General features: G+C 35.2%; 2 protein-coding genes across 7 annotated transcripts in view; one reads left to right on the forward strand and one right to left on the reverse strand.

Moving 5' to 3' along the window:
• The first annotated feature begins 12,312 nt into the window (after positions 1–12,312).
• LOC117342669 lies at positions 12,313–16,396 on the forward strand. The gene is made up of 5 exons (XM_033904873.1): positions 12,313–12,349; positions 13,129–13,221; positions 13,348–13,491; positions 15,032–15,205; positions 15,897–16,396. Exons 1-5 carry the CDS (start codon positions 12,313–12,315, stop codon positions 16,130–16,132), a joined length of 684 nt encoding a protein of 227 aa, XP_033760764.1. The 3' UTR covers positions 16,133–16,396.
• Positions 16,397–17,197: 801 nt separating this feature from the next.
• LOC117321885 (outer dense fiber protein 2-like) overlaps positions 17,198–23,758 on the reverse strand; it is a 40,546-nt gene continuing 33,985 nt past the window's right edge. For 5 of the 6 annotated variants that reach the window (XM_033876500.1, XM_033876501.1, XM_033876498.1 and 2 more), the window contains 6 exons: positions 22,624–22,644; positions 21,455–21,555; positions 21,134–21,215; positions 20,733–20,846; positions 20,282–20,374; positions 17,198–19,350 (listed from right to left, as the gene is read on the reverse strand). In XM_033876500.1, coding sequence (XP_033732391.1) covers positions 19,174–19,350; positions 20,282–20,374; positions 20,733–20,846; positions 21,134–21,215; positions 21,455–21,555; positions 22,624–22,644 — 588 coding nt within the window. In that variant the 3' untranslated portion in view covers positions 17,198–19,173. The remainder of the gene's footprint in view (positions 19,351–20,281; positions 20,375–20,732; positions 20,847–21,133; positions 21,216–21,454; positions 21,556–22,623; positions 22,645–23,758) is intronic. The other variant, XM_033876497.1, reaches the window with a different exon arrangement.

Raw genomic sequence — 23,758 nt, forward strand, 5'->3', positions numbered from 1 at the left:
TCTACTGGTAACTGTTTACTGCTTACTGTCTACTTGTTACTGTCTACTGGTAACTGTCTACTGGTTACTGTCTACTGGTAACTGTCTATTGGTAACTGTCTACTGGTTACTGTCTACTGGTTACTGTCTACTGGTAACTGTCTACTGGTTACTGTCTACTGGTAACTGTCTACTGGTAACTGTCTATTGGTAACTGTATACTGGTAACTGTCTACTGATAACTGTCTACTGGCTACTGTCTACTGGTTACTGTCTACTGGTTACTGTCTACTGGTTACTGTCTACTGGTAACTGTCTACTGGTTACTGTCTACTGGTTACTGTCTACTGGTTACTGTCTACTGGTAACTGTCTACTGGTAACTGTATACTGGTAACTGTCTACTGGTAACTGTCTACTGGTTACTGTCGACTGGTTACTGTCTACTGGTTACTGTATACTGGTTACTGTCTACTGGTAACTGTCTACTGGTTACTGTCAACTGGCAACTGTCTACTGTCTACTGTCTACTGGTTACTGTCTATTGGTAACTGTCTACTGGCTACTGTCTACTGGCTACTGTCTACTGGTAACTGTCTACTGGTAACTGTTTACTTGTAACTGTCTACTGGTTACTGTATACTGTCTACTGGTTACTGTCTACTGGTTACTGTCTACTGGTTACTGTTTACTGGTTACTGTCTACTGGTTACTGTCTACTGGTTACTGTCTACTGGTAACTGTCTACTGGTTACTGTCTACTGGCTACTGTCTACTGGTTACTGTCTACTGGTTACCGTCTTCTTGTTACTGTCTACTGGTTACTGTCTACTGGTTACTGTCTACTGGTTACTGTCTACTGGTTACTGTCTACTGGTTACTGTCAACTGGCAACTGTCTACTGGCTACTGTCTACTGGTTACTGTCTATTGGTAACTGTCTACTGGCTACTGTCTACTGGCTACTGTCTACTGGTAACTGTCTACTGGTAACTGTTTACTTGTAACTGTCTACTGGTTACTGTATACTGTCTACTGGTTACTGTCTACTGGTTACTGTCTACTGGTAACTGTCTACTGGTTACTGTCTACTGGTTACTGTCTACTGGTAACTGTTTACTGCTTACTGTCTACTTGTTACTGTCTACTGGTAACTGTCTACTGGTTACTGTCTACTGGTAACTGTCTATTGGTAACTGTCTACTGGTTACTGTCTACTGGTTACTGTCTACTGGTAACTGTCTACTGGTTACTGTCTACTGGTAACTGTCTACTGGTAACTGTCTATTGGTAACTGTATACTGGTAACTGTCTACTGATAACTGTCTACTGGCTACTGTCTACTGGTTACTGTCTACTGGTTACTGTCTACTGGTTACTGTCTACTGGTAACTGTCTACTGGTTACTGTCTACTGGTTACTGTCTACTGGTTACTGTCTACTGGTAACTGTCTACTGGTAACTGTATACTGGTAACTGTCTACTGGTAACTGTCTACTGGTTACTGTCGACTGGTTACTGTCTACTGGTTACTGTATACTGGTTACTGTCTACTGGTAACTGTCTACTGGTTACTGTCTACTGGTTACTGTCTACATGTAACTGTCTACTGGTTACTGTCTACTGGTAACTGTCTGTTGGTTACTGTCTTCTTGTTACTGTCTACTGGTTACTGTCTACTGGTAACTGTCTACTGGTAACTGTCTACTGGCTACTGTCTACTGGTAACTGTTTACTTGTAACTGTCTACTGGTAACTGTCTACTGGTTACTGTATACTGTCTACTGGTTACTGTCTACTGGTTACTGTATACTGACTGGTTACTGTCTACTGGTAACTGTCTACTGGTTACTGTCTACTGGTTACTGTCTACTGGTTACTGTCTACTGGATACTGTCTACTGGTAACTGTCTACTGGTAACTGTGTACTGGTTACTGTCTACTGGTTACTGTATACTGACTGGTTACTGTCTACTGGTTACTGTCTACTGGTTACTGTCTACTGACTGGTTACTGTCTACTGGTAACTGTCTACTGGTTACTGTAAAATGGTTACTGTCTACTGGTAACTGTCTACTGGTAACTGTCTACTGGCTACTGTCTACTGTCTACTGGTAACTGTTTACTTGTAACTGTCTACTGGTAACTGTCTACTGGTTACTGTATACTGTCTACTGGTTACTGTCTACTGGTTACTGTATACTGGTAACTGTTTACTTGTAACTGTCTACTGGTTACTGTATACTGTCTACTGGTTACTGTCTACTGGTTACTGTATACTGGTAACTGTCTACTGGCTACTGTCTACTGGTAACTGTCTACTGGTTACTGTCTACTGGTAACTGTTTACTTGTAACTGTCTACTGGTTACTGTATACTGTCTACTGGTTACTGTCTACTGGTTACTGTATACTGGTAACTGTCTACTGGCTACTGTCTACTGGTAACTGTCTACTGGTTACTGTCTACTGGTAACTGTTTACTGGTTACTGTCTACTGGTAACTGTTTACTGGTTACTGTCTACTGGTTACTGTCTATTGGTAGCTGTCTACTGGTAACTGTCTACTGGCTACTGTCTACTGGTTACTGTCTACTGGTTACTGTATACTGGTAACTGTTTACTTTAACTGTCTACTGGTTACTGTCTACTGGTTACTTTATACTGACTGGTTACTGTCTACTGGTAACTGTTTACTGGTTACTGTCTACTGGTTACTGTCTACTGGTAACTGTTTACTGGTTACTGTCTACTGGTAACTGTCTATTGGTAACTGTCTACTAGTTACTGTCTACTGGTTACTGTATACTGACTGGTTACTGTCTACTGGTAACTGTTTACTGGTTACTGTCTACTGGTTACTGTCTACTGGTTACTGTATACTGGTAACTGTCTACTGGCTACTGTCTACTGGTAACTGTTTACTTGTAACTGTCTACTGGTAACTGTTTACTGGTTACTGTCTACTGGTTACTGTCTACTGGTAACTGTTTACTGGTTACTGTCTACTGGTAACTGTCTATTGGTAACTGTCTACTAGTTACTGTCTACTGGTAACTGTTTACTGGTTACTGTCTACTGGTTACTGTTTACTGGTTACTGTCTACTGGTTACTGTCTACTGGTTACTGTCTTCTGGTTACTGTTTACTGGTTACTGTCTACTGGTTACTGTATACTGGTTACCATCTACTGATTATTGTATCTTGTTTGCTGTTTACTGTTTACTGCGTAATTACTACTTTATACTACTTTCATCTTCTTTCTACTACTTACTAGCTATGCTGTCCTGTATCAGTTTCTACTTCAACTTTCTATATGCCTACTGTTTACCGTTCACTCTCTATTACCTACTTTATAATGTTTACTGCTTACTGCATATTTTCTTTTATTGTTATGTATAACATATGGTGGCTGATTTAGGCAATGTTGCAAAAAGCGACAATGCAACAGAGCGCCATGTTAATAAGAGCGACAGTGCTCCAGTGATTTTGTCACATGGCGCATTGTCTCATTTCGCTTGGCGGCAGGGCCAATGCGTCATTGCAGCATGGCCGAAATCAGCCACCATATAACACTACCTGCAGTGAAACATAGCACTTTATATAACAAAATGAAATCGTTTTCAAAAAATTGATACTTCGTATACAGCAAATCAAAGCACTCTCTGTGAGGTTCAACAGTTTGTTATCGTGACTCTAGAATAACGTGTGTTATGGTCAGTACAGTGTATCATAGAACCAGTGTGTGGGCGGGATCACGTACCTGATGATTTCTTTGTAAGGCTTATTTACGAGGTTTGACGGAGTCAGGTGGCTACATATTCACAGGGACTTGATACGATTTACCGGTCATCCACGTTCCAGATATTATACAGTACATATCATGAACCTTGGGTTGTATAATCGTGCCCTGTCCCAGTATTCAGCCTCGCACCGAGTGGGCGAGCTAACGAATGTAAATTGCACGTGTTTGTGTATTCTTGGTCATACACAAGTCAACACAATGAAGGTGGATCATGACACTTGTACTCTCCATATTACGCAAGCATAAATATTCAATATAATTAAATATAATAGCTGAATCATAAAAGAGTATTATAAACGTTTTTGTTAAAAAACGAGACGGGTTCTCTCCATTTGCGATGCAATTTGATAAATCATATAAGTCAATGTTTGACGGAATATTTAGGTACTGATTTTACATTGCTAACGTTGCAAAAACGATCGGTTTTATGTTTGAAGCGACTGACGGCCGCCATCTATAGATCTCAATTGGATTACCGTACCAATTTGGTACAACTGGTACGAACCATCATAAAGAAACGTACGTATAGGTTAATTATATTAAAAAAGACATAAGCTGCATCGTGATACATTAACTGTAGATCTGAATTCAATTATTTTTATGCTTAAAATTCCAGAGAGCACAGCGCCGTGCTGTACATTATATATATATACTATCTTAAGAGCACATGCTTTCGAGCTGTAAAGCTCAAGGTCAATAAACAAATTGAAAATTGAAATTGATTTCTTTACTTCGATATTTATCAGATATTTTTTCACTTACACAGCTGGGTATATATCTTGTAGAATATATGCCCCTATTGACAACAACCCAACCGTGGTACATATGATGGAGTTTTATGGTCTCCGTAACACCACAATCAACTACATCTTGTAGTTTGCTTTCTCTGACGCGCGTCATACGTGTATAATTTATAGTATATTGAGTTATAATTACAGAACGCGAATCAGTGTTTGTTTATACATTTACGTAGATGAGATAATAACATAAGTTTGAAAATATTGTTGGAATTCTCTCTCCCCCCCCCCCCCCCCCCCCCCCCCCTTCCTCTTTTTAACAGATTTTAATCTATACACAGGCAAAAACATGTCTTCATGTCAATTTAGGTCAAATTCAGGTCAATTTCAGGTCAAATTTACCTCAAGACATCATACAAAACCTGCGAAACAATATCAACTTATATTAATCACGCTTGTTAGCCCGGGTTGAAGCTCGCGAGGGGTAAGGTGTGTGTACCGGGTGAAAACCCACGTGATCGGGCAGGTGACCCAAGATTTCAAGATTTTTGATTTTCAAGATTTCTTTATTCACTCTGACACACAGTTTGTGTAACAAGAGGTCAAATATTTTTTTCATGTTACAAGCATGACAGGCAATATTAATACATGTAGTTTTCTTACAATATTGGAATCATTCAAAATATTATAGAGATAGAACTGGTGAAAATACTGAATGCAAAAAAGGAAATCAGTACCACTAATTATTGTGATGTCATCATAACATATTACATAGTTTTTGGACAAATACATGTAGGCTTACGTTTATTAACATATTTTTATTAAAGATTGTAAACATTCCTTTCATTTTATAAGAATTGTTTTTTTTTTGTAAAAGTAGGCAGGAATATATCTACGTCTTAACTGTATTACGTTATCATATAATAAATAAAAAATGGAATTCATCTCCTATACCGGTATAACAAAGTGGACATATTCTGTCTTGTCTTTGAATGCCTGTCCATCTTCCTGTTTCGACCGGAAGCTTTATGTTGGATGTTCTAAATTTACAAAGTACCTTTCTGTCCTTTTTGTTTAATCGTTTAAGGTAATCTTCCATGCCAAAGTTGTCTTTAAATATACTATAAGTTTGACCCTCGTGGCGAGTTTTCCAACATCAATTTGTACTTACGGCTAGACAGTTTATTTTCACTTTTAATAAGAGTATACCAGAATTTAATAATTCTCAATTTAATATCAACTGTAATTGGATACCTTCCTGTCTCTATTTTTGCAGTATCACTAGCATAGATGACAACAATAACGATGTTCCTTTGTTAGAACCTAAAACAGAAAGTTCTTTTGAGTTACCTGTAATAAGTCAAAATGACATATCTGATGTTTTGATGAATTTAAAACTTGGTAAAGCTTCTGGCTCTTTAGTTTAAACATATTTTATTGACATATAATAATGACAAAGGGATTAGTCAGCAAGTTTTTCCAACTTATAGACGACTTCTCCCATAATAATAACAAAATAATTAACAATAACATAGTCACATGATGGCATATACAAATATTCAGAAATTCGATAAAGAAACGAAAATATAATGAGAGAGAGAGAGAGAGAGAGAGAGAGAGAGAGAGAGAGAGGGGGGGGGGGGGGGCAGGAAGGAGGAGGAGATAGGTACATTTAAAGTTAAATGACTGCATCGGGAAAGATCATGACATATAAATGTTTGGAATGAATTCAAATATACTTAATCGATTAGAAGAAAAAACATTTTTATATTATATGGATAAATGGAGCATTTTGGATAAAGTTTTTTTTATTATAGGAAAATAGTATGAAAAGAAGGGGGGGGGGGGGGGGGGGGGGGGGATAGGAAGTGATGATTAGTCGAATCTTCCCGACCTACTCAAGAAGTTTTGCACAACTTTGGCGATTTTTATATTGTCAGTTGAGGAGATATTCGTGTCACCATTGCAAAGTATATTTACATTAACAGGACCGTACCAGGTTAAATCAGCAATAAGAGTTCCTCTTAAGTTGTTGTACAGGGGACAGTTAAGGAAAAAATGATGGGAATCTTCACAGGGATGTCCACATTGACAAGCAGGTGAATCAACGAGATTGGCTCTAAAAAGATCATAGCTTAGTGCACTTGCTCGATTTCTTATTCTGTTGTGTAGAATATTTAGTTTTCGAGGACCATAACTGATAAAATGCTTGTCATATATATTGTTTACTGTCATAGATTTTTTTAGATTAGATTTGAAGGAACTTAAAGTAGGCGAGTTTCTGATAGTGTTATGTAAGCCATTCCAAAGTTTTGAAGTAGAAGGAAAGAAGGAGTTTTTTGATAGTTGTAGACGAAAGTGTTGTTCCCTAAATAAATCTGCATTTCGTAAATTATAAGGAGCTATGTTGCCAATATACATTGGTAGTAGGTCGATAAGAAAAGTAGGTGCCAGATTATTTACTATAGAATAGAATAAGGAAAGTTTCCGAGCATCTCTTCTCTTCGAAAGTGGTAACCAACCGGTTTCCAGATATAAGAACTCTTTTTTTTGTAAATATGGGCAGCCCTGTGACTATTCTTGCGGCCTCTAGATTTATCTTTTCTAATAACAATGAGTTTGTTGTACCGCAGTTGTCCCATACTTCACATGCATATTCAAGTAATGGTCGTATATAGGTAAGGTACTAATGTGTTTCTGTTTAAGATAAGTTTTAATTTACGGAGGGTGGCTATATATTTAGTTACTTTATTGACTATAGATTCTACATGTACGTTCCACTTACAATCATCAGAAAGAATGACTCCTAGGTGTTTATGGTGGTTTGTTATTTTAATCGGGGTATTGTCGAATGTAAAGGACGGAACAAAAGGAAGTTGTCTAGTTGATATTACGAGGGCCTCGGTTTTATTAGGATTAAAGGACATAAGCCATTCATTGGACCAAATTTCAAGTTTTAATAAGTCCCGTTTAGCCTCCGTCTCAATAAGGTTGAGGTCATATGACGCGTAGGATAGAGAAGTATCGTCAGCGAAAAGCCTAGATAGAGATGAAAGATTACAGGCAATATCATTTATGTACAGTAGAAAGAAAAGTGGACCAAGAACTGACCCTTGGGGGACACCAGCATTTATAGGCTTAAGAGAGGAAAGTGAATCATTGATAAATACAGCTTGTTTTCTTTTTGAAAGATAACTAGCCACCCAACGAAGAAGAGGTCCAGAGATACCATAATTGTCGAGTTTATGTAATAGGCCTTTGTGCCACACGCGGTCAAATGCCTTAGAAAAATCACAAAAAATTAAGATAGAATGTTCATAATTTTCTAAGGAAGAAATGACTGAATGATATATTTCAATAAGTTGATGTGTTGTGGAGTGATTTGGTAGGAATCCAGACTGATACTTATAAATAAGGTCGTTTTCGATTAAAAAATTGTAGATATGCTTATATACTACACGCTCAAAAAGTTTACCAATACAACTTAGCAGCGAGATAGGTCTGTAATTGGAGACAATGCTTGCATCATTGGCCTTAAATATAGGCATGACATGAGCAATTTTCCAGCTCTCAGGAAATATTCAAGATGACAAAGAATAATTGAATATAAAAGAAAGTGGTATAGAAATTTCACTTGAGAGTAATTGTAGCATTCTGTGGCTAATACCGTCAGGACCTGACGCTTTTTTAACATCTAGTATTTTTATAATGTCTTCAACTTCACTGGAAACTATATGTATTGCTGATAAAATAGAATCTGTCCTCTTTTCAAAAAAGGGTAATTCTTTATCTATGACATTTTCTGACTGAGTACACACAGAGCTAAAATAATTGTTCAACAGTTCACATTTCCTATTGTTGTCATATATAATTTCATTTGTAGTACTATCAAGTAGGGGAGATATATCTGTGTTTTTTTTTTTACCTCTGATAAGGTTTCCCAGAAGTTTCCAATAGACTTTTGGGTTGTTATTACTATTGTCTATAACTGTGTTAATGTTTTCATAAAATATTTCTTTAGCCCTCTTTATCATATTATTTACTTTATTCCTCATATGTTTGTATTTATTTTTATTGGACTCTGAATTATTATTAAACATTATTTTTTTAAGTCTGGCTCTGATGAAATTAGCCACCATATGTTGAAGTATACTGCTAAAACTGTATGTAGACCACTTGAATTGCTTTTTAATTTGTCGTTATCAACTGGTATTTATCCCGATACTTGGAAATTTGCTAAAGTGATACCTCTTTTTAAGAAGGGTGATAGGCATTCTCCTTCTAATTATAGACCTATATCACTTTTGTCCTCTGTTGGTAAAACATTTGAAAGAGTTATTTTCAAGTATTTACATAATTATTTTCTTGAAAATTCACTTTTCTATCAGTATCAATCAGGATCTATGCCGGGTCACTCGACCGTATATCAATTAATTGATTTATATCATAACATTTGCCTTGATCTAGAAGAAAAAAAAACATTCTTGTTTAGTTTTCTGTGATATTTCTAAAGCGTTTGACAGGGTTTGGCATAAAGGTTTATTAGTAAAACTAAAGTCATACGGGATATGCGGAAATTTTCTATCATGGATTGAAAACTACTTAACCAACAGACGACAAAAAGTTTTTATAAATAATTGTTATTCGGATTTTGGTTTGATACATGCTGGCGTCCCTCAAGGTTCCATTCTTGGGCCTCTATTTTTCTTAATATTTATCAATGATATCTCAGAAATTCTTCAATCTACTGCACGTCTTTTCGCTGACGACACCTCTTTGAAAGTCTCTTCATCTTCATGTCTAGAAATACAAACAGTTTTAAATAGAGACCTGGATGCTTTAAACAGATGGGCAAGTACTTGGCTAGTTACTTTTAATCCAAATAAGACGGAAGTTATTTTTATTTCTAATTCGGATAACGTTGATGAAGATCTGGAACTGATTTTTGATGGCCATTTTTTAAATTTTAGTAGTAAGCATAGACATCTTGGAGTTACATTAAATTCAGATGCTAAATGGGTAGATCATATAAATGAAATTTATAAGTCGGCTATGGGAAAAGTAAATATATTGCGAAAACTTAAATATACATTAAAGCGTGATGCTCTTTTACGAATTTATAAAACTTATATTTTACCAGTTTTAGAATATGCGTGTGAAGTTTGGGATGGGTGCACTTCAAGTGATTCAGAAAAGTTAGAGAAGGTTCAGCGGGAGGCAGCTAGGATAATAACAAGGTTACCATTATTTGCTGGAAACGAGTCATTGTATTCAGAAACAGGTCTAGAATTACTTTCAGTTAGAAGAAAAAGACGGAAATTACAATTAGTTTACAAAATGGATAGACATCAAACTCCAAACTACATTACAAATTTACTTCCCTCTACAGTCGGTGAAAACAGACAGGGTCTAAGAAATAATGAAAAATATAGAATCCCAAATTTCAGACTGTCTATTACAAACCAATCTTTTCTACCTTCCTCTTTGACGATGTGGAACTCTATACATTCTGATATTAGATCCATGCCTTTTTCTGCTTTCAAGTCAGCTTTAGCCCCTAACTTACCATGCTCAGTACCCCCTTATTACTTAATTGGTGATAGAAAACTTAATATTATTCACACTAAATTAAGACATGAATGCAGTTCCCTTAATCATGATCTTTACCGTTCAAATCTGGTCCAAAACGCAAATTGTGTAAATTGTGGCTATTATTGTGAGAATGCCTATCACTTCTTCTTTGAATGTCAATCTTACACAAATGCTCGAGTTGTGCTTTTAAATCATTTAAGTGATTTAGATATAAATATATCTTTAAGATTATTACTTTTTGGAAATGAAAATATGTCTTTGGATTTAAATTGTGTTGTATTTAACAAAGTACAAAATTTTATAAAATCCAGCGGAAGATTTTAACAAGATTTTAACAATATTTAACATGTTTGAAAATTTTATTGACTTTGTTATATTATTTTGTGTGAGTGCCTAATGTTATGTAGGTCTATATCTCTTTCGTACTGCAGTTGATCAGTCTGTAATATCATCTGTTGTCTATGTAACTATTGTAAGGAAATGGCTTCATAAGTTGTAATAACTTGTGCCAAATCCTATTTGCAAATATGTGTAAATAAAATATGTTTAAAGTCAAAAAGTCCTATCTCACCATATATCATAAAATTAGATGTATTTTTTCTTAAACCGACAATTCGTTTGCAAACTTGTAGATGTATTTTTTCAAGTTGACTTACATTCTCATACCCCCATATTTCACTCGAGTATAACAAAATTGGAGCAACTAATAAATCGAATAATTTAAATTGTAGGACAACTGGTAGATTTATATTTCTTATTTTTCGATACACAGCAAAAAGTGCTTTTTTGGCTTGATCAGATAAATGGTTTTTAGCCGTCGTAAACTTTCCATTATAATTAAAAATACCCCTAAGTATGAAAAAGTGTCTTGGATGTCTAATTGCAGATCATTGAATAAAAAATTATGTATTGTCTTTGTCCTTCTTTTAGAAAATATAACAATTTTTGATTTCTTAGCTTTAACTGTAAGCTTCCATATTTGACAGTATTCGTTAAACTTATTCAACATTGTTTGTAAACCTTCTGCTGTTTCCGACATTAAAACTGTATCATCGGCATATAAAATAACAAACATTTTTACAAACATACCAATATTGTCACGGAATAACTCATCAAGTTTAACTAAACATTCAACATTTTTTTCAGCAAAAAAAGTTTCAAGGTCGTTAAGGAACAAAGCAAATAAAAAAGGTGAACAAGTTTCTCCTTGTTTTAACCCGATGTTACACGTGAACATTTTAGATACATCATTTCCATTTCTCACACAAGATTTGGTATCAGAGTACATACCATATAAGACATTGAATATGTTGCCAGTTATCTTACTTTTGAGGATCTTTTGCCATAAACCTATACGCAACACAGAATCAAACGCTTTTCTGAAATCGACGAAAGCGCAATAAAGTGTTTTGCCCATAGACAAGTAAATAGATGTCAGTACATGTAAAATAAAAATATTGTCAATGGTTGAATGACCTTTTCTAAAAACCCGCCTGAGCGTCACTGATAAGACTAATTTCATCCGACAGCCGGTACAATCTCGAGTTTATAATTGATGTAAAAACTTTACCCAAACATGAAACAAGCGTTATTGTCCTATAATTATCCAAATCCTTACGATCACCTTTGTTTTTATATATGGGTTTAATTATCTCAGTATTCCAACTTTCTGGTATTATACCCGTGTCTAGTATACAATACATTCTCTGTCGGAGACGATGAACGTTATCGAACATTATATCCTCAGCGTGCTCGACCTCCAGCGTTTCGCCTAGAAAACCTTTCACGACGACTTCAGTGTTTTTCATTGGATCATTGACCCCATACAGTAGCTTTTCACGTTCGACCGGAAATCGAACCCCGGCCACCTAGGTGAAAGGCAAGTGTGGTTTACCACTGTGCCACCCGACTAGCCACTACAATGAAACTGTTTACAGCTTTGTTTTCCAATCGTACTGATAGATGTAATTGTATTGTGATGTTGATATAAATTAAACTTAGGCAACGATAATGAACATGTTGGCCAACTATCACAATATGATTTCGTCTCATGTGTCATAGTAACGATATCATACACGGTAGATCTTCCTATCGATTCCATTTTAAATACATTATCATAATTAATCAGTTACCTTACATTTAATCATGATCTATGGAACATCCATTAATTACTCAGTTTACTGGTGAACAGGGAACACAGACATGTCGATAGTTCTTATGTTACTTTTATTGACAGTAGGTAAGTAACTTCGAGGTTTACTGTGTTGAAACTTCATGAGAACTGTTTTGTTTCGTTTTAAAATATCTAGATAGAATATATTGTGTAATATATTATATAAAATCATTGTATATTCAGCACGTCTTTTACAAGGATTAGTAAAGTAAACGTATATATGATACATTGTATATGAAAAAATAACTGAAATCTGTTTCTCCACAATGACAATGATTTTATTCTAGTAAACATAAACATATATACATGTATATAAAAGAGTTCTTTCACAAAAGCTTGACGAACTTGGCGAGCGAGACAAGTACATCTTTACTACAAACCCAGAGTTTTCAATTTAAAAGCATAGTGTCTTTCAAAGTCTTTCAAAACAGATTTCGTCCTGCTTAATAATATGTGTTGGTTATTACCGCTGAACAAACATGAAATTCGTCTCCAATTTCCTTTTGGTTACATATATAGATTGCAACGGAATTCTATTTTCTTTAGGGATATTGTTCAACCTGCCAAATTCAATCAATAGTTTAACATTACATGTCCGAAATTCACAGCAATTACTAAATAGTCGACAGAATAAGTACACGTTTGTCTTCATTTAATACAGTTTTGGAATTCGATATATTTTACCCGGATACATATGCTTTAGTATATGAATGATTTGGGCTCACAGAGTGTTATCAATATATAATATGAAAGTATGTTCGTAATAATGTATCATTTGGCTAAACTATTTGTTGATTAAATGTTGATTATCAACAAAAATTAAAGTTTTTAATGTTTTGTTTTAGAGAGCCTATGTAATTGGCTACCAGGACATTTTTACAAGGATGACAACTTTCTTGGGTACCAGCCCGATGTTGGTGATCTCGTCCAGACCCTCAGTAATTCGACATTAGTCCACTGTTCTGTGTTTTGTGTCGCAGTCGTAAAGCCCTGTCAGTCGTTCTTTCATGATTCGGATAACCAAGTTTGTTCACTTTTAAAGACAATTCCGGAAATTCCGTCAGGAGCTAGACAGCCTGCCTCGAAAAATGTGCTGTATTCACCAAATCGGCCACAAACAACGCCGTCAATTACAACAGTGACCTCGACTAGTGCTGCGACAACTTCTGGCGTACGCAATATTTCGGATTGTTTATCATTTCCGTCAGGTAATATTAAGATTTGTAAATAAATACGAGACAATGGCGATACATATATATCATAATCAGAAAATTATAATCCATACATATTTTATCTTTTACCTACCATATACTTACCAACATGTCATTTACTTTATTTGTCAACGAATCTAAGTTATCTGAGAAAACATCTTTTGATTGCAGTTTATAGCAGTTTGTACAAAAACTCTGCTAACCAATGTTGATGTGTTGATTTAAATAGAAATACAAAATATATTTGAGAAATACTCCTAACTACTACCATTAGGTGTTTAACTACAAACTGTACGTCTACTTTCTCCTTAGATACACATTTGTGACAAAGATTATAGACTATTATGGGGTTCAAGCATATGTTGTTCTTTTGGGATTGCCAGAAGAGGAGTTCCTTAATACCCTTTTTAGAGGAAATCACGATAGACTATATGCTTTAAAAATGAAGCTATCAAAGAGGAATTTATTTTGGATTGTGCGTTTTTCTTCAGAAAAGCTGCAAACCTATATTTCAATTCTACTGACTGAATTAGTGCCCGCGTTGTAAGACAATTACAAATTTCCCGAATAACTATTTTCTTTGTAAATATTTTTGTAATCTCATTATTGAGGAATAAAGAGTGATGATGATGACGACGACGACGACGATGATGGTGATGGTGGTGGTGGTGATGATGATGATGATGATGATTTATAGTATATTCAGTACAATTAAAACGACTATAACTAGATTTTTACTTATAGGTAGTGAGTTAGGTTGAAGATACAGCGATATACGTGACTAATACATAAAAAGTGTTATGTAGATATATTTACGTTTTTAAAACAGCGTTTACCTCGATTGATGCTTGTAAATAATGGTACACAGAGAAAGCCCAATGGAGTCACACGGGTTCCTGTGACCACAGGGACTTGAGAATTAGTTACAGTCTACATGTATTTGGACCTCCCCTAGTGTGTACCACAGGCCAGGGACTTGAGAATTAGTTACAGTCTACATGTATTTGGACCTCCCCTAGTGTGTATCACATGGACTTGAAAATTAGTTACAGTCTACATGTATTTGGACCTCCCCTAGTGTGTATAGCACATTTTAGACGTTTTGGGGGGCAAGAATAAAATTCGGTAAAAATGACACCCCGGTGTTCATTATATACCCAAAACGTCTGAAAATCTGTTATACACACTAGGGGAGGTCCAAATACATGTAGACTGTAACTAATTTTCAAGTCCATGTGATACACACTAGGGGAGATCCAAATACATGTAGACTGTAACTAATTCACAAAGGCCCTGTGCCTGTGACGAGTCAGTCGGTAACCTGTATTTCTTGTAGGACCTACCGCATTGTAATGTTATTAATTTGCATTCTATTTAGGTATCTAAAAAAGGTTGTGGACACTTTAACATTTCGTAATTAAGGCAAAGTCCAAATTTTATGATACATTATTTTAAACAACATTACGCCAGATATTATTTTCTCACGGTGAGTTTACAGTTATGGTCGCTTTAAGACATTTTCATTTTATCTTTTCAGATTACGCTGTGGATATGTGGAGCCTTAACAAGTACCTGGTGTTGATTGGTCCTACGACAGTCTCAATCGACGAAGCCACTACGACATGTACTTGTCTAGGAGGCCATCTCGTTATCCTTCACGGCCAGGCGAAGTTCGATTATTTCACAGACTATTTGGACGTCCACATACCAGGTATGTCAACATCTGTCATACATATCTGACGATTCTATCAGGACATTGTTTGGAATCCTGGCATTGTTCTCACATAATATTATACTGTAAGTAGGTAAGGAAAGACGTATCTGTGTTTCTAACGAGTATCGAGTATTTCGTTTAAGTAAATACAGGCTTTTGATTAAAAGTGGCACATCTATTGCAGAAGATGGGAAAATAACTGTTAATTTCAAACTGAAGTGTCCCCGACAAAGAGCGGTACATGTGATCGGTTTTGTAATGTTTAACGTCCTATAGAACACCATACTGTGAGAACAGTATCAATATCCTAATCAATATACTGCGTTATATCTTCTTCCCTTCAATGGTCGGATGGGGACCATTTGGAAGCTTTTTTTTTATGATTCGGACTCTTATGAGATGTGAAGCACGCCGTGTCTGATGCTTATTGATACACCTAGTGGTTCCGTTGTCAGCAGCCTAGTTCTCATTTGCGATTGTGACTTGTGACCAGATTTGACCTAGATTTACATGGCGATGTCGGTATACATGCGAGTATACACCAGGTGAAATAAGAATATACTGTAAAGCGTGCTTTGAGTGTACGATTATATATCCTTTTTTTTTGTGCGTTACTATTCCAGTCAATTTAGAATACATTTAAAAAATAATTATTATAACCATTATACGGCATATTATATTTCCTCAGAATCTTACCTGGTCATAATTGGTCTAAGAGCAGACCATTACAGTGGACCTTGGCTGTGGCCTGATGGAAGTTACCTAAACAACACCCCGGCGTTTTGTCCATATGAACCCAGTGGAGACACGAGTTTTGTTTATGTTGAGCGATGTACAGTCATGATGCATCCTGGCGGGTGTATGGACGACAGAAATTGTCCTGTTCCGATCTCATCGATCTACTTTGCCTGCGATGTCTTTTAGCTTCATATTATGTTGGTGTATATTGAATCAGTACAAAGATGAAGTTTTATATAACGTTTACGTTCGTAACACCTAATAATAGCCATAATTTCATTGTACCTGTTTAAGGTCGACAAGAATGACCTGTCGTTTTGACATTTTCGTTGAATATTCAAAATAGGTGATCCTATATTGTATTCAAATTATTCATAAAACACAAGCGAACAGTGAAAGGTCTTACAATATGTGATTCGGGTCATAATAACCACATACAATCTAATTAAAATTAGGCTCCTCTACGATACACTGCAATACATTGGGTTGGTTTGGTTTATTTTGTTTAACGTCCTATTAACAGCTAAGGTCATTTAAGGACGGCCTCCCGTGCGTGTGGTGAATGCGTATGTGTTTTGGGAGGCTGCGGTATGTTCGTGTTAAGTCTCCTTGTGATAGGCCGGAACTTTTGCCGATTTATAGTGCTACCTCATGATCACTGAACCATACTGCCGAAGACACCCAGCAGCTGTTGAATGTTGAGATACACTTCCTACTCTTATCTTTGTTAAGTATAATCTTAGTTAGATTGAATATCGATAATAAAACAATGGAGTAAGGAGCTTCTAGAAACAGTGATACCAGTTTACTTTTCTTTACATATTACAATTAAATGTACATTTTAAGGAACTTTTCCTATGCAATAAGTAATTTTGGTTCCAAGTTAGATCGTGTCGTTGACGAAGCAGATGACACTCACCCTTCCGGTGTACCTGGTCTTGGTCACGTGGTACTGAAAGTGTCTCCATGGAAATCGATAGTTTTAGTCATCGTTTATTATAATTAAGAGTTGAAGTTCGTTTGTATTTCGATATTATCTGTTGAATTTTAGACTTTTTCTTGGTGAATGACCCTACCTAATGATCAGTCTCCATTAACTGAAGAAAAAAAAACATTCTTGGCTTAAGCAAATGGATACAACGTATCTGAACCGAAATGAGGCACAGTTCCACTGACAACAAAATGTGTTTTTAACTTGCCAGTGTGTTACATCAGAAAAGACTTATCTCAGAAATAACCGCCAACAATGGATATTATTTTTAGTTTTATTGCTGTACATTACAATATGGTACACAAATTTGTAGATATACAATTTCTAATAAAAATCTGTTTCAAAATTAAAATGTTTTCTGCTCTTCAATAATGATTTATTAAAGGTAAAAAATGCTGCTCAATGTAATGTAAAAGTTCATTAAAACTTTAATGAAAATGAGCTTTGACCTCCTAATTCGTATTCCAGTATCTTCATTCGGTTTTAAAATACCCCTAATCTTGGTTAGTTGAATGCTTGATCTAGAGGTCAGTTTGAACCTGAAGCACCATGGGGATTTGAGCGGTAGTGTTGTGACGACTGGATGATTATCATGATCAAAGATAATTATACAATGGCCTTCTTATTGATATACCCAGTGTATTACACAATGTAACTCATTGTTCACCTTCTCAACATTTTTTTAAGATGGACAAATAGATTACTTCAGATGTAAGTACTTCAGAATACCAAGCAAGACGTTTTCAGTTTCACTGTAGATATCTGATCCTAAAGGATTCCAAAATGAATTTCTTACATTCTGACTGACAGGGGCTAAAAATATGCCATATTTAATACCTAATACTCATTATTTGACAAATACTGTTAAAACTAGGGACAAATCACTTTTAAATAAACTAAGCAGACATGATCGGGACTCCTGAGAATAATAAATTATCTACTTAAACATTGTGGGGAATTGTCGACACAACACTGGGCTATTAAAAAAATAAATAAAACAAAAAATCAAAAAAATGTTCAAAAGGAGAGATTCTGTACAATTTCAATAAGCTTAATAATATCCTTAAGAATGATTTCTTCAGAATAGATTTTAAGCTCATCGTCTACTTGATAAGGTGAAGTCCAATGAAACCTTTCAATGACAGCAGATAAAATGGCAATATTGTGGTATCCAGTTTCATGGACTGTTGTTGTGATTCTCCTTGAGTTTAAAATTTCATGATAGTAACATATATACATAAAATAATAAAATTATACGGTGATGTATGTACAAGACATGGTATAAAAAATATCACAGTCAACGGAATGATTTAAAAAAAGTTCTTTCATTCCAAATGTAAGATTAAAGTTCACACACCCCAATTTCACTGCAGATCTCTCTCCTTTTTTTCGGAAAATAATTTTCCAATTTCTTTCCATAATTACAGAAAACAATGCAGGACTTTGTTTGTTTTCCTGAGTACAAAAAAATGTTTTGAAAATTATATAAAAAAGTTTGATATAACTCCCTATAGATGGTTAAAAGGAATTTTAGAAATACCACTTGTAGAAATAAAGAATCTTGTTTAAATATATCCTTTGTGTTTTATAGGCAAGAGGAGTAATGAACTTGATAATCTTGATGATAGATAGCGAAAACTGAATAATAAATTAAGGTGCTGTAGTTGTCTTTGAATTCTATCACATTTAACTTTTATTCTCTCACCATCTATTAAATAAATCATGATTCTAAACAATCGTTAGTTTTCCTTAACTTTACGAAAATCATTCCAAATTAAGGCAATTAAAAAACTGGACGGATAATGTGTGTAAATAACTTATATATTTTAGATCTATGCAGACTAGCACTTAATCTATACACTATCAACCATGCCAATATTAGGATTTTGTTTTTAAAACAGAGATGGTATTGTGGTCATTCCATAACAATTTGACATTTTTGACCGACACTGTTGGAGTCCGGGTCCTGTACAGTAATAGACTCTTTGTTAGAATGTATACTGTCTACAAGAGCGGAAACAACTCTGACTACAACTCCGAAACGTTACACATTAAACCTTTTCCCTTGAACCAAAACATAACCACATTCAGGCAACCTTCCATCAATACAAATACTGCTAACCCCATCAATATCAAAGCTGTCCTCTGTTCAGCTAGTCTAATTTAACTTGAACTGTAATGATATATAATGCTTCCTCTCACTAGTAATACAGGTTTTCCCTAGCTATAGTCTATTTCAAGGAATTCCAGGGCCAACAGGTGTGGATGGATATGATATAGAACTTTCTCCAAATACGTTGGCATAGGAATTTTTCAGAAACTGAACATAGTTTTGCATGCTTCTGTTGGTACTGTGACTTTGCTCAAGGCGATCTTTGAGATCATATAATCTAGAGTTGAACTTCCTCTCATTCTGAAAACATAAATAACAAAACATATTAAAGCTGAATTCAAATGAAATATCAAATGATATGCATGTCAACTTTCTAATTACAAATTATATCTACAGAATGAAAATTTGAACATTTTACCATAATTAAGGGCAGGACTTATGAGGGTGGTAATTTTCTAAAGTTAATATACAGTAGTCCCCCGTTAAACCGCCACCTTTTGTCCAGTGCCGATTTTGGCAGTATAACGGGGGTGGCGGTACAACGGGGTTTCAGTAGGACGGCAATACATTATAAGTATAATTAGTCATAACTTTCCATAGTGGTTATCGCCCTTTGTCTGCCATCTTTAATCAAATTGGTGTCAACACCTGTGCTCTCTCCGGAAATAACAGGTGATGTGATTTCACGGCGATTTTTTAGACGATTTAGCCACCCATTTGAATATTGGAAGTCGGGTATTCCAAGTTCATCGCCGAATCGACGGGCCTTTTCCGAATGTCATCAGTAACAGGAATATTCTGTGAACGTGTATTGGTGAACCAGACGCACAAGGCCTCTTCCATGTTCTTCTGCATGGCTGACCGGTGCCTTACTCGTTTTGGTGACGGAGTGGATGTATCATCAGGGACATCCAGAGGCCTTTTTTGTGACAAAATATCACCAACAGTTCGTCTTTTCGACGACTCGACGGACACGTGAGTGACAGCAAAAACGTAAACAATGGCGATAATTTGGGGGGATATGGCAGTTTGGTATTTGAAATTAGTTGGCGGATGGCGATATGCGGGGGATGGCGATATTAATAGGGTTTTATATAGCAGGGAAATCCGTTTCTAACAAAATTGTGGCGGTATGCGGGGTGGCATTTGAAACGGGGGGCGGTATACCGGGGGACTACTGTATTTAATTATTATAGATAAGTTGATTGACAGCTAAACACATTGAACCTACCTCCTCTTTTTCCCGTTTAAGTCGGGCAATCTCTGCCCTACACTGACTGATTTGTGACTCCAGGTCTGTAATTCTTGTCTGGTAGGTACGCTCCTAGAAAGTACAAAGTAACAATATCAAACAGTATAAACATTAATTAGTTTTACTTCATATCATATAAAAAAATTACACAAAATTCAGTTGAAAGACTCGAAATAACAAACTGATTGTGATTACTTTTTAATATGAACAAAAAAACCAGGACACATCTTAAAAAAAAATCATCATAAAACATAATAATTCATAAGGTTTTTCTCTCATCTTACATTACATATACATTCATTTCACTACCAGTACCATGAATTAATGTGTATAGCATTTTGACCCAACACCGATTTCTGTCTTTGTTTTTAACCCTTTTCCACCAGTCTAGTATATAAAATGTCCATAAATAACATTTTTACATGCGTACCTTCTGTGAAGCCTTGTCTCTACTCTGATCATTCTGACGTCTGATATCTGACAAAGCATTTTCTAACTGTCGTGTCAGACTGGCGTTCTCACGAGTCTTCTCTTCCAGACGTAACTTTAGAATAAAAACATATGTTTACACACAAGCATGCTGCGTTGCCAACATAATGTAAAGTAAGGAAACAATAAGGACAGATAAATATGGACCATCGTCATCATTGATGGATAAAGGGTGGTTTGAATAGCTGACTCGCTACCTGATGACAGAAAGGCTTTGTTGATCAGGTGAGAAAAACAATATTGCCCACCATCTAATGATAAGAGGCTTTAATATGGTAAAGAGAGTTAAACAGATAATCCAACATGGACAATAGCGAAAAAAGATATGTTTACATAACTCACGTTTTGTTGATGTGAAGCCTCCTCAGCTTTCGCTACAGAAGTCATCATCTCTCGGCAGTGGTCTTCAGCATCATGCAGCTTCCTATTACAAATTTAGAATAATCTTTTACGATTTGTCGTTAAAACACTTGTAACACATAGGGTTATAATCAGAAGGACTGAGATAAAATTTCTGGTTTATCGGAATAATAACATTCAACTCACTGAGACTGTCCAAACAGCTTGGGTATGGTGCTGCTACAGAGTAATATGATGATTATACAATTATAGATAAGGTTGATACATGTTTTATTAACCAAAGAACAAATATATATAGGATACCTTTCCAAAGACTCGACCTTTCCCTGAAGGAGGCGATTGTCATCCTGCATGTCATGACATTTGGATCGCATCTGTTCCAGCGTGTCCGATACATGCTCGACCTAACAAAGAGACAACACATTGGAATCATTTACATGGTAGACAAATATGACTGCTACACTTATAGACACCTGTTATTTATAAGAAGTATAATTATACAAAACACATATTTGAAAAAAAGAACAAAATACTTGAGGTTTTTCTTATGAAACATATTATGCTTTTTTGGACCTCCAATAAATACTTCCATTTAATGCAAAATAAGAAATTAATATCATTGAGATTTATTACCTAGAAATGTTCATGAATTGATCGAACATACATGCTTTATATAAACTATAGTTTGTATATCTAATTAAACTGCCAATACTTAAAATATATACACATCAAGGACTGTGATTATGATTGGACATTATGCTTAATTTATTATCAAAAATTGTGTACTGATTTTAATTATCAATGTTGGGTTTGATTAGAAATCAACATATGCAAACAATTTAAATCTCTGTAACTTGTTAATTACTGTTAAGAATAGCAAACTCTAGCTACTTGGTAATTTGTAAGCACAATGCACATCATTATCATATCTATTTCAGTATATTTAACTGAAAATTTTATAATTCTTGTCAAACATTCCTTGCACTAAAAACTAGTCAAAATCTACCATGCAAGCAGTAACTGCTCATATCTTTCCAGTCATTTTATGTCAATAACTTTATGCTCAATCTACCAAAAGTCCATCGTCCTAAGAGCTTTATGTAGAAACTACCAATAGGTCTTGTGTCTATGACCTTACCCTTTCATACCTGTACCTAAACTTTTGTCCAATTTATACTAATGTAAAATCATTTTACAATTATTATCAATGATATACATTGTATATCGAAAGCTGAGAGTCAGATATTGATGACTGGTTTATACGATGATACCAACCCTAAATGATCAATTTTCAAATCAGCCAAAGTGAATTTTAAACACAAACAATAAAATTAAATATATGGCTTATATCTAGCCAGTGTAGGCATTAGCAAGAATGTTAAGTTTTCATTAAGTATATGTAAAATGAGTTATATAAAAAAAATGAGGTAAAAAACGGGAGAGAATTCCACTCAGCATCACGGTTGGATTACCTTGTCTGTGGTAAGCTCAGACTGAAAATGATGATGTTTGAGAGATGTATGACTAACTCTCCTTTACATAATGTTATTGATGAGATGTTAGTCAGAATAACATACATAATCAACATATAATGTAGAATTCTTTGTTTATCATATAGTTAGTATATGTATCAGATACACATTCATGCAGAAAAATACAACAAAATATTATCCATCATCATATAGAGAATTCTGATGGACTCTGCCAATCGGAGACAATACATGTACATTAGCCATTGAACCAAACGTAACAGTCCCGATATAAAAATGTTGGTCAGAAAGACAGTCACAGACACCAAATTAATTAGTGAATGTATTAAGTTAAGGTCACCTGTGACAGTCCCGATATAAAAATGTTGGTCAGAAAGACAGTCACAGACACCAAATTAATTAGTGAATGTATTAAGTTAAGGTCACCTGTGACAGTACTTACTAAGTTATCTCCCCTTGTGGGAAGACTTAATTTCTTATCAAAGCATTCTTCCTCGCATATTGAATTTGTAAATCTGTCAAAGTTCACTTATTTAGTCTTTCTTATATAAGATAGGATTATCTGACATCACATCCATATTTAAGCTAGATTTTAATCCTTAATAAGACAATTTTCAGTTTTTCTTACTTGGTAAAAATATTACACTTGTATCTGAGACACAATGATAATTTATACCTAAATGCATGTACATGTGCATATGACATTTGTCTGGATGTAGGTTGTTTATAAAAAAAACCTTTGTTAGAAAATAAACCACAACTGAGTCATCAACTAATAAATTCAATTTGGAGGATTGTTAGACTGCAAGATTAAGCCATTCATTTTGCACATACAGTGGAACTTCGTTAACTCGAAGTCGACGGGACCACGAAAAAACTTCGAGTTATCCGAGTGTTCGAATTAAGCGAGTTATCGTTTTTGGTGAAAAGTTTGGTCAATATTTGTCAACATTATATAATCATTATAACTTCGCTCTGTCGCTCATCAGTTTAGTGTGAAGACTGGTCAATACATGTAAATATATATGTAATGTTTCGTTATGTCACTTGTAATTTGGTGTAGTTTTGCCGATATACAGTCACGATAAAGTTTCTTTCACTAGTCACTTCAATAACG

The sequence above is a fragment of the Pecten maximus genome, chromosome 2, assembly GCF_902652985.1.
Source record: "Pecten maximus chromosome 2, xPecMax1.1, whole genome shotgun sequence".
Classification (NCBI taxonomy): domain Eukaryota; kingdom Metazoa; phylum Mollusca; class Bivalvia; order Pectinida; family Pectinidae; genus Pecten; species Pecten maximus.